The sequence below is a fragment of the Callorhinus ursinus genome, unplaced genomic scaffold (genome assembly GCF_003265705.2).
Source record: "Callorhinus ursinus isolate GAN/ISIS: 27379988/994484 unplaced genomic scaffold, GSC_fseal_2.0 scaffold25, whole genome shotgun sequence".
NCBI classification, from domain to species: Eukaryota; Metazoa; Chordata; class Mammalia; order Carnivora; family Otariidae; genus Callorhinus; species Callorhinus ursinus.
Genome location: NW_027397087.1, coordinates 39,665,315 through 39,677,805, shown reverse-complemented (window position 1 = coordinate 39,677,805; position 12,491 = coordinate 39,665,315). Strand labels below are relative to the sequence as shown.

At 39.4% G+C, this 12,491-nt stretch overlaps 1 protein-coding gene across 6 annotated transcripts in view; it reads left to right on the top strand.

Annotated features, from left to right (window-relative positions):
• Positions 1 to 12,491, top strand: part of HMG20A (high mobility group 20A) — a 77,638-nt gene that overhangs the window by 43,574 nt on the left and 21,573 nt on the right. For all 6 annotated transcript variants that reach the window (XM_073877426.1, XM_025884010.2, XM_025884007.2 and 3 more), the window contains one exon: positions 9,852 to 9,944. In XM_073877426.1, the coding sequence (XP_073733527.1) occupies positions 9,856 to 9,944 (89 nt within the window). In that variant the 5' untranslated portion in view covers positions 9,852 to 9,855. The remainder of the gene's footprint in view (positions 1 to 9,851; positions 9,945 to 12,491) is intronic.

The following is a 12,491-nucleotide window of genomic DNA, read 5'->3' as shown; positions in this document are numbered from 1 at the left end:
CAGGTGCCCCGGTGGTGAATGATTTAACATATTGTTGGATTCAGTTTGCTAGTATTTTGTTCAGGATTTCTGCATCTGTGTTTATCAGAGATACTGGCCTCTAGTTTTCCTTTTTTGTGGTGTCTTTATCTGATTTTGGTATCAGGGTAATGCTCACCTCACAGAATGAATTTGGAAGTTTTCCTTCCTCTTCTGTTTTTTGGAAAAGTTTGAGAAGAGTAGGTATTAACTTTTCTTTAAATGTTTCATCCCCTATGAAACTGTCTGGTCCTGGACTTTTGTTTGTTGGGAGGTTTTTTTATTATTGATTCAATTTCATTCCTGGTAATCAGTCTGTTTAAATTTTCTATTTCTGCTTCAGTTTTGGTAGGTTATATGTTTCTAGGAATTTATCCATTTCTTTTAAGTTTGTGTAATTTATTGGCATATAATTTGTCATAATATTCTCTTACAATCATTTATATTTCTATGTTATTGGTTATTATTTCTCCTTTTTCATTTGTGATTTTGTTTATTTGAGTGCTCTCTTTTTTTGAGGCTGGCAGAGGTTTATCAATTTTGTTGATCTTTTCAAAAAGAACCAGCTTCTGGTTTCAGTGATATGTTCTATTGTCTTTTTGGTTTCTATATCATTTATTTCTGCTCTAATCTTTATTATTTCCTTCCTTCTGGTTTTAGGTTTTGTTTGTTGTTCTTTCTGTAGATCCTTTAGGTATAAGGTTAAGTTGTTTATTTGAGATTTTTCTTTCTTCTTGGGATAGGCTTGTATTGCTATAAACTTCCTTCTTAGAACTGCTTTTCCTACATTCCAAAGATTTTGGAGCATCCTGTTTTCATTTTCATTTCTCTCCATGTAATTTTTTATTTCTTCTTTGATTCTTAGTTGACCCATTCATGATTTAGTAGCATGTTAGTTAGCCTCCATTTGTGCTCTTCTAGATTTTTTCTTATGGTTGATTTCTAGTTTCATAGCATTGTGGTCAGAAAAGATGCATGGTATGACTTGGATATTTTTGAATTTGTTGAGATTTGTTTTGTGACTTAATATGTGATCTGTTCTGGAGAATATTCCATGTGTACTTCAGAAGAATTTTTATTCTGCTGTTTTCACATGGAATGTTTGAATATATGTGTTATATCCATCTGGTCTAGTGTGCCATTCAAAGCCACTGTTTCCTTGTTGATTTTCTCTTTGGATGATCTGTCCATTGATGTAAGTGGGGTGTTGATGTCCCCTACCCTTATTATATTACTATTGATTGGTTCCTTTATGTTTGTTATTAACTGTTTTATGTACTTGGGTACTCTCATGTTGGGTGCATAAGAATTACAATTGTTATACCTTCTTGTTGGACTGTCCCCTTAATAATTATATGTATGTCCTTCTTTGTCTCTTATTACAGTCTTTGTTTTAAAGTCTGTTTTGTCCCTTATCAGTATTGCTACCCCAGCTTTCTTTTGACATCCATTTGCATGATAAATGTTCCTCTGTCCCCTCCTTTTCAATGTGTATGTGTCTTTAGGTCTGAAACGAGTCCCTTGTAGGCAGTGTGCAGGTGGGTCTTGTTTTTTATCCGTTCCATCATCCTGTGTGTTTTGATTGGAGGAGTTAATCCATTTACACTCATAGTAATTATTGATAGATCTGTATTTATTGCCATTTTGGTACTTGTTTTGTGATTGTTTTTATAGTTCTTCTCTGATCCTTCTCTTGCTCTCTTTCACAGTTGGCTGGCTTTCTTTAATGATACACTTAGGTTCCTTTCTCTTTCTTCTTTGTGTATCTGTGTTTGGTTTTTGATTTGTCATTACCATTAAGTTTTTATATAACATCTTCTGCATATAGCAGTCTATATTAAGTTGATGGTTGCCTAAGTGTGAAACCAGTCTTTTCTCTTTTCCCTCCCCCATGTTAGTTATATGATATCATATTTTACATTCGTTTTATGAATCTTTTGAATGATTTTTACAGATATACTTATTTTTACTACCTTTGTATTTCCTACCTTTCTTATTCTTACTTATAGCCTTTCCTTTCCACTCAAAGATTCCCCTTTAACATTTCTTGTAGGGCTGATTTAGTGGTCATGAACTCCTTTAGCTTTTGTTTGAGAAAGTCTTTATCTCTCCTTCTAGTCTCAATGATAGCCTTGCTGGATAGTGTATTCTTGGCTGCAGATTTTTTCCTTTCAATATTTTGAATGTATCATGCCACTTTCTTCTGGCCTACAAAGTTTCTGCTGAAAAATCCACTTAGAGCCTTATGGGGTTTCCCTTGTATATAACTGTCTTCTTTTCTCTTGCTGCTTTTAATAAATTTTCAATTTTCATCATTACTTTTTTACATTTTAATTACTGTATGCCTTGGTGTAAACCTCCTTGGGTTGATTTTGCTGGGGGGAATTTCTCTGCCTCCTGGATCTAGATATCTCTTTACTTCCCCAGATTAGGGAAGTTTTCAGGTATTATTTCTTCAAATAAGTTTTCTGTCCCCTTGTATCTCTCTTCTTCTCTTGGGATCCCTATAATGCAAATGTTGTTACACTTGATGCAGTCACTGAGTTCCCTAAGTCTGTTCTCATTTGTGTATTTTTTTCTCTTATCTGCTCAACTTGATGAATTTCCATTACTCTGTCTTCCAGATCATTAGTTCATTCCTCTGCCTTTTCTAGCCTGCAATTTATTCCATCTGGTGTATTTTTAATTTCATTTATTGTGCTTTTCATCTCTGATTCTTTTTTATCTCTTTGTTAAGGGTCTCCCTGATGTTCTCCACTCTTTTCTCAAGTACAGCGAGTATCTTTATGATCATTACTTTAAATTCTCTATCAGGCATATTACTTATATCCATTTAGCTTAGGTCTCTTGCTGTGGTTTTGTCCTCTTCTTTCGTTTGGGACATATTCCTCTCATTTTGTCTAATGTTCTGTGTCTGTTTCTGTGTGATAGGAAAATCAGCTATGTCTCCTGCTCTTGAAAGTAATGGCCTTATGAAGAAGAGGGCCTGTAGTGCCGTGCAGTGCAGTATCCTCTGTTTACCAGAACCTGGTACTTCAAGGGGTGTCTCCTGTGTGTGTTGCATGCATCCCACTATTGTGTCCTGGCCACTTTTTCCTTCAGTCTAGTTGTCTAGAGAAGCTCTCTTTGCGTGTTTTGCCCAGTGTTCAGTCCACAGGTGGGGTACGCAATTTTAACAAGGTGCACCTAGGACTTGCAAGGCCCTCCACCACCACCAGGACTGAGGCCCTGCAAAACACATGGATTGGGAGGTGGGTTGGGAGATGCAATGTTGGCACAGTCCTCTCGGGGAGGGGACTTGGCAGTGCTGGGACTGAGGCAAACTTGACTGGAAAGGGTGGATCCACCAAAGCACAAGGAGATGGGGTTTGGTGTAAACAACTTAGGTAGCAAATAGTGAGTGCGGCTGCCGTCAGCTCCTTTGTTCCTGGAGAAGCTCCTTGGTGATCCCTGGCCCTCTAGGACACACTCAGGAATGAGTCAATTACTCTCCCTCTCATATGCCCCAAGCATTTTTTAAACTGCTGCTTCTGTGCTGTATTTCCGCTGGCTGTTTGTCTTCCTGTCTCTTTAAGGACAGGGACTCTGCTTCCTATTGCCCTCCGGGCTGTCCCAGAACCAAGCCCATTGATTTTCTAAATTCCGTGCTTTCAAACAATGAATCATGGAACACTACATCAAAAACTAATGATGTACTGTATGGTGACTAATATAACATAATATTAATTATTTAATTAATTCCATGCTGTAAGTCCCACTGGTTGTAAGAACTCAGGAAATTTGGCCCTCTCACTTTGAAAGCCAAATGTTACAGGAATTCCTCTTCCTCATGCAGGCTTCCCAGTGATAGTTTGTTTCTTTTCCTCTCCCAGCCTGCAGCTTCCTTCCCCTGGCCAGCCCAGCAGCCTACAGCAGCAGTTTGGCTCCCCACCACATCTCCGCCCTCCCCGCCCTCTTCAGTATAGCCTCTTCCCACCTTCAGTTGTGGAGTCTGTTCTGCCCACCTGGGGGGGCGGTGGTTGCTGGGTTATTTACACTGACTCCAGTGTTATCTGGTTGTATCCACGGGACAGGGTGAGCTTAAGGTCCTCTTACTCCACCCTTTTTCCAGGCTCCCCTCTGGTCTGGCTTCTTTCAAAATTTTTTTATCTTTGATTTCCTGAAGTTTGAATATGATTTTTTTTACTATAGTTTTTTGTTTGTTTATATTATTCCTCTTTCATATTCTCTGAGCCTCTGTGACATTAATTTGGAGGAATTCTCGGTCACTGTTGCTTCAAATATTGCTTTTGTTCTTTTCTCTTTTCTGCTATTCCCATTACATGTATGTTATACGTTTTGTAGTTATTCCACAGTTCTTGGATAATCTGTCCCTTTTTTTTATTCCAGTCTGTTTTCTCTTTGCTTTTCCGTTTTAGAAATTTCTCTTATTTTATCAAGCTCAGAGAGTCTGTCCTCAGCTATGTTCAGTCTAATAAATCCATCAAAAATATTCATTTATGTTATTTTTATCTCCAGCATTTCTTTTTGATTTATTCTTAGAATGTCCATCTCTCTGTTTATATTTTATATTATCTGTCTCTTCCTGCATGTTGTCTACTTTTTCCATTAAAGTCCTTAACATATAATTTTAAAATATTCTGGTCTGAAGACTTCAGTATTCATGCATATATTACTTGTTCAGTCTCTTCAAACTGTGTTTTTTGTCTTCTAGCATGCCTTGTAATTTTTTGTTGAAAAGCATACATGATATACTAGATAAAAGGAACTGTGGTACATAGGCCTTCAGTAATGTAGTGATAAGAGTAGAGGGAGAAGCATTCTATAGTCTTATAATTAGGTTTCAGTCTTTTGGTGAGCCTGTGCCCCTGGACTATAACCTCCAGTGCTTCTCAGGTTTTTTCTCCCTTTAGGTGAGACAGGATGTTTGGAGAGAGCTAGAGTTATATGTTTCCCTTAGTCCATGTGGAAAGCTACAAGGGCTAGAATTGATATTTCTCTAGCATTCCTAAAAGTGTAGTAAGGATATGGAGAATTTGGAACTCTCATATATTAGGAGAGTTACTCCTCTCGAAATGTTAGGAGGAATGTAAAATGGTGCAGATACTTTGGAAGACACTTTGGCAGCTCCTCAAAATGTTAAATATGGAGTTACCATATGACCCAGCAATTCCATTCCTAGGTATATGCTCAGGAGAATTGAAAACATGTCCACAAGAAAACTTGTTCACAAATGTTCATAAACAGCATTATTCACAGTAACCAAAAAGTAGAACCAACCTAGGTCTATCAGCTGATAAATGGATAAGCAAAATGTGATGTAGCCCTACAATGGAATATTATTTAGCCATAAAAAGGAATGAGGGGTGCCTGGGTGGCTCAGTCATTAAGCATCTGCCTTCAGCTCAGGTCACGATCCCAGGGTCCTGGAATCAAGCCCCGCATCGGGCTCCCTGCTGGGCGGGAAGCCTGCTTCTCCCTCTCCCACTTCCCCTGCTTGTGTTCCCTCTCTCACGGTGTCTCTCTCTGTCAAATAAATAAATAAAATCTTAAAAAAGAAAAAGGGGGGGAACGAAATGCTGATGCATATAGTGTGATGAAGCTGGAAGAACTTTATGCCAAACGAAAGAAGCCAGACACAAAGGGCCATGTAGTGTATGATTCCATTTATATGAGATGATCAGAAGAGGTATAGCCATAAAGACAGAAAGGAGATTAGTGGTTACCCAGGCCTTGGAGAAGGGGAGAATGAGGAGTAACTGCTAATGGGTACCAAGTTTCTTTGTGGGATGATGAAAATGTTCTAAAATCAGTTGTGGTGTTGGTTGTATGGTATAGCCTCGTAAATATATAAAAGTCACTGAATTGTATACTTAAAGGGTGAGTTTTATGGTATGTGAATTATATGTTTAAAAAAATAAAGCAACTTAGGGTGGCCTTTGATGTGAGTAGGGATAGGGAATGTGAAGAGAGGAGGGTGAGTGGGAGGGTTTGGGTGACTTAGGTTTGAATTGGTTGGAAAAGTTTGACAGAACTGATATGGCAGTTGGGGAAGATCCTAAAAAAATGTAGAATGATTGCTGAGAACATTGAGGTCCTAGTTGTGGTTGGATAAATTTATAGGAGCACCCTTTGTTTTGTGATTTTTCTCCAACACCATCTTGAGCTAAAACTCAGAATTGATCTTCATCTGAGGTGTAGAAGGAGTAGCAAGGCAAAAGATTTGAGAGTGTTGACAAAAGAATATTTGAAATGTGGCTGCGGAATCTAAGCTGGACAGAGAAGGGAAAATCAAGGTCAGTGAATAGAAGTTGGTGTGATTAGAGGTCAGTTGTAGTAGAAGTAATTGAGAGAGCCAAAATGATAGGGAATAGTGGTCAGAAATACTTGAATTTGAGGTTGGTTGGACAAACGACATGATTTTTAAAAGAACTGGGAGTTTAACATTAGGCTTTTAGTGTGGAAAAAGAGGGCAGAATCCCTTCTTTCAACTCTGAGGTGTGTGATGGGGAGGGAATATGGTGCCTCTCCATGAAAGAACTTAATGAAGTGGGATTAACATATGAAAGGAAGGAAAAGGCACTTGAAAAGAGCCAACCCCAGAAAACCTAAGTACAAATTAGGCTTCCAGCACTGTCCAACACATGTGGAATAATGTAGTCTCATTGTTGAGATCATCCCTTTTGTTGGGAAGGGTTACTAGGAAAATCTTAGTTGAGGAACATTTCTTAAACTCCACCTGTATTGACCAAAGCAATGTTCTGAATATGATTTGGCTCCCCATATTTATTACAGGGAGAAAATGTGTTGATTGGCCAATAAATATCTAATGTGCTTAATATAACTGTCATTAAAATATCTTAAATTGGCACCATGTTTTATACATCATTTTTTCTTTCAGTAGTGGCTAGTGTTGGAGGGTATTTTTGGATTTTCACAGCTACAGTCTAGACCCTCGTGCAAAGTGTAAGCCCCAAGGTAATACCATTTTTTGAGGCCTCCAAGTAGAAGCCTTCACTGGGAGGTCCCTTCTGTAAGGAAACGTCTGCCTGATATGCTTACTTATGTAACTGCGGTGGAGAACCAGATTTGTATATTGCTTTGTCTTTGTGCATATTTCTCTTCTTTCCCCTTCCAGAACAGCATTCATTACATTTCTTAAGTGCTTCACATAGAATTTCAAAGTTCATTGTGACCTCTGTACTGGGACATTATCAGACACAGATGCTACACTGGAAGGCTTTTTGGCAGTATGACTGCTTGGTAGCCGTGATTCAGTTTGAATCACCCCCTCACGGACCATATGAAAGCAGATTCTTGTAGGATCCCAGTCATGTTCTTGGGAATCATTTTCTTTTCCAACTTATTGGAAGAGTTTAGAAGCCTTTGGGTTTCACTGGACTTTTTCCTCATTTCCTTCTTTTGTTGATCTTGGCCCCTTAACCTTCCACCCACTTTATTACTCATTTCTTAGGGACTTGACTACTCTGTAACACTAGAGAAAATATATCTGAAGCCATATGTGTTGAGTAAAACCAACTTAAGAAAAGAAAAAAAAGCAAGAAATTTGTGTTCTTTCAACTTCCTTTGTTTATGTGATCTGTTTATACGTTACTAAGTTTGTGTTGTCCAGCTACCTCCCAATATCTCAGCAATGACTGAAGGAGATAACTGGGCAGCACCCTAAGAGGGTCATGTTGGCATAGTGAATGACAAGACACTTCATTCACCCCCTGCCAGATAATATATTGCCTTTGAGTTTTGAGGGATGCCAGGAGCTTCAGATGCTGAATCTCAAAGTTCTTGAAAGGCCATTTGCATTTAGGGAGACGTTTAGAAAGAAGCCAGCTAACTGAGTCCTTCCTTATAAAGTTTTGGGGTGATTATCTGGCTATTTGAATGTGTGCTCGTGGTTTACAGGTAGGCTGTATGGCATCTAATTGATTAATGGTTTTTTTGATCAGATGAATATCAGGATAAGGTGATGTTAGCAGCTCTTAAAGCCCAGGCTCTAATCTGGTCTGTGCATAATATGAATTAAAATTAAATTAAAACGGGGACACCTGGGTGGCTCTGATGGTTAAGCATCTGCCTTCAGCTCAGGTCATGATCCCAGGTCCTGGGATCGAGCCCCGCATCGGGCTCCTGGTTGAGCAGGGAGCCTCCTTCTCCCTCTCCCTCTGCCTCTCCCCCTGCTCATGCTCTCTCTCTCTCTGTATCTCTGTGTCTCAAATGAATAAATAATAAAAAAAATCTTAAAAAAAAATTAAAACGTAGTACACTTAGATCAGGATTATTCTAGAAAACATCTAGAATGGAATTTTGTGGTTATTTGTTAGAGCCCCTCGTAAACCCCCCTGTTTGAAGGAATTGGGAAGGGTTAGCAAGCATCCCTACACGTGGAATAAACTCCTGATTGAGTCTAAAGTTCCTCTCTGCTTTCCATGCTCCACCCACCACAATGGGTAAGAGACATACAGATGCGTTTTTCCACATTAAGCTGTGTAGGAACCTTGGTCTACTAACTAACAAATGTAGAAGGAAAAACAAGAAAATAAGTAAGAATAAGAAAAAGGTAAACCGTCAGTGTTACCATTTCGGAAGTATAGGACTCTGCTGAGCATTTAGAATTTGGTGTCGGCGTCATCCGTCTCTTCTTGGTGTTTCCTCCTCCGTGGGATGACTCCTAGCTCCACCTGGCCTGCTGTGCCTTCCCCTTAATTGCGGTTTCACTCGGTCCCCTTAGCAGCAGCCCCTGAAATAACTGCTGAGGGAGCTCCGAAGTGAATTCTCATAATGTGCTTCTCAGTTCTCCCTGTTTGATTGAGGCAGTCTGTCTTGGTTGGTGTGCCGTTCCACCTAAGTGGCTACAGTTTGGGGTCACTACTGAACGTTCTGTGTGAGTATCACTTTCACGATGAAGGGGAGGCTGCAGCTTTTAGCTGTATGGGGTGACGCCCTCAGTGGTAAGCCTTGAAAGGGAAAATCTTTCGTTGTAGTGATATGCTAAATGAAATTACTCTCTGTCACTCTGTCCTTTTAGCCCTTCAATCTGATAACCTCAAGTTCTTGTAATTTATTTGGTTTCCTTCATTTGAGCTCAGTAGTTTCCTGTACCCAGGTGCATGCTATTTCCGTTGGTCATCATGGGGATGCAGAGCATATTTCTGACCTGGAAGTGTGGTTGCCTAACTCTGCACCACATCAGTCTGCCTCCCAGCCTCCACTTCCTCTACATTATTTCCTTTTGGAGGGCTCAGTTTGTTACCATTTAATCTAAGGATGATTCATCTGGGACTGAGACCTGGTAATGCTGTAATAACAATACCTTGCTTTATATAATAATCCTCAAAGCACTTAGGATCTTAGCCTTTCTCTGTTTATGAAGCTCTTTCAGCTTAATCCTCACAATAACCCTGTGGGTCAAGTCAGCAATTTTGTCTGTGCCTAAGCTGGTAAAACTATATCTCAAAGACATTGAATAACTTGTTCAGGGTCACAGTGCTTCTGAGTTACTCTGCTTAACAATTTTTACAGAGAATGAAGAATGCTTTTGAAGATATTCTGATTGAACAAAAAGGAATTTCCAAACTGTGTCCCATTTATTAAAATCTAACTGTTTTTAGTCTGGTCGGTCGGTAAGACCAAAGTCAAGAACCCATTAACCAGAGTTTAAATTGACATGTCCAAGTCAAGAAAATAAATATTTAGGTCAGTTTCTGTTCTGCTGCTGATGTGGTACATTTAAGGAAGGCTGACTCTTAAATTACTGGAACTTCAACTGGAAGTAATTAAAGCATTATCATTACTTTCTTATTCTCTCTTCCTTTTAGAGAGATGGAAACCTTGATGACTAGCTCCACCCTGCCACCCCTTTTTGCAGATGAAGATGGCTCCAAGGAGAGTAATGATCTGGCTACAACTGGGTAAGCAGGTGCTCTGGGACACTGCGCCTCTCTGCCTAGGCTTCAAAACAGAATGTGTGAGGTCCTAGAGAGACCATTTTATAGCATAAAAATAGAAGGTATGTTTGTTATGCTTTGCAAAGAGAGTGAGAGCCACTGTAAGCTGCTTTGTAATCTGCATTCAACTGTCATCTGCCGTGCTCTGGTTCCTGTGAACTGGAACAGCAGTATGTGGACCTAGGAAACATCATCGGTTCCTGACAGTTAAGAGAATTACATAGTCACCATTAAGTAAATACCTACCACAGGGCCAGCTCTGAAAATCAAGTTCATTTTCTGTTTGAATTGCCACAGATATTGAAATAATTTTTCCCCCAAAGGTCAGATTGGTTTTTTAGATCAGATTTTTTTTTTAAGATTTTATTTATTTATTTGACAGAGAGACATTGAGAGAGGGAACACAAGCAGGGGGAGTGGGAGAGGGAGAAGCAGGCTTCCTGCTGAGCAGGGAGCCCGATGAGGGGCTCGATCCCAGGACCCTGGGATCATGACCTGAGCTGAAGGCAGACGCTCAACGACTGAGCCACCAGGTGCCCCCAGATCAGATTTTTTAATAAGGCTCTTTTATTCAAGATGCCTGCAAGCTCTAACTGACTTCTGTTCCTTTTTTTCCCCCAATCTCCTTTCTTTGGTATTTTCGGACAAATATGTAAAGGAATATAAAAAAGGACTAATAGCAGTAGTCCCTCTTCCCTTGAAAATCTCTGTTCCACTTGAATTCTTATCTTTTCTATTTAGAAGTTAATTTGCCATGGAAAAAATATATTCACTAATAGATTGAAGTGCTAGCTACTCTCTATGATGAATTATTTTAACATTCTATAGTGCTCTTTAAAAATAGACTACACTTTGTAATTCTGCTTCCTTCCTTCACATTTCTTTCTTTCCTCATTAATATCTGCCTTTTGACCTTACTATTCAGATAAAACTGCTCTCCAAGACTTTTCTAAAAGCTGCCTTGTTGCTAAATCCAATTCATTCAAGAAAAATTTTCTGAGTGTCTCCTATGTGCCAGACACTGTTCTAGGCACTGAATACTACGCAATGACCAAAGCAGACAAAAATACCAGCCCTATAGAGCTTAAATTCTCCTGGGGACGTCAGGCAATAAACAGGGCAAATAAGTAAAATACATATTGTGTTGTTAAGAACTATGGATTAACAAATAAAGCAGGGAAGAGGGATAAGAAGGCTTTGGGGTACCGTTGGCCCCAGAAAGGCTTTAAAAGTAGATTGAATAAAGACCTGAAAGAAGTAAGGTAGCTAGAGTACAGTTCTCTAGGGAAGATTATTCGAGGCAGAGGGAGGAGTAAGTGCAAAACTCCCTGACTTAAGAGTGTTTCTACCTTTTAGAAATAGCCAGGAGGCCAGTGTGTCTGGAGCAAAGTATTCCAGGGGAAGGGTAATAGAAGGCTACATCAGCACTTTTTAAGTCAGAAAGTCTGAGTGAGGGCCAGAGCTTTTACACTCTAGTAGGTTCCCAGGCGATGTCAATGCTGCTGATGTGAGGCCCATACTTTGAGTATCAAGGGACTAGATCGTGGAGGATCTTATAGGTCAAAGTAAGCACTTTAACTGGCACTCTAAGTGAGGTGGGAAAGTTGAAAAATCATAAATCAAACCATCTTAAATTGGGGACTGCCTGTATAAATAATTTTATAAAAGAAAGAAGAAAAATAAAATGGGATCAAGAGAGTGCTTTTTGTTTCATTTTGCTTTGTTTTAAGATAAGAGTAAAAATGCCACATTTGTAGGCTGATTAGGCTGATCCAGTAGACAGGGAAGAATTGATAATGCCAGAGAGGGCAGAATTGTCTTTGAGTAGGCTAGACACTGTGGGGTCCACGGCACAAATGGAAGGGTTGTTGACTTTAACTAAGAGCGTGCCAGTTCATTCATAGGAACAAAAGAACCTTTTTTTTTTCTCTTCAGTCTTTACCCAACTTGCCATCTCCAAGGCATTTGATGCTTCTGACCACTCCCCTCTGGTTCCTGTTCATTTCAGTCAGGATTCATAGGATTGGTACGCTTTCCCAAACCTAGTGCCCATATTTTACTGAAATAAGAGTGTACAAGAATTAGTAACTTAAAAATTGATGGCACCATTGCAATGAGAGTGACAGTGAGAGAACAAGTTGCCGAAGACATCACAATTGAAATATCTAGAAAACACAGCTACCAAGACCAAACTGGGTTTCTGATGGCATCTCTTTTCAGAGAACATGATTGGCATTGAGTTCATAGATTCTCTTAGCTTTTTTCAAAGGACCTCAACGACCTCAAAAATGTTGGAAACTCCTGCTTAAAAACATCTATTATATTTTCTAGAAAGGGTCAGAAAAGTATAATTTCTTTCATTTCCAGGCCAGTCTGCAGCTGCTTTCATTCATTTCTCAGCCCACTGTAATCTGGTTTTTATTCCCATAATTCCACTAAAACTATAGTCCCTAAAATTGCCAGCAACCTTCAGGTCTTCAAATTTAGCAGATACTTTTTAGCCTATCTTAT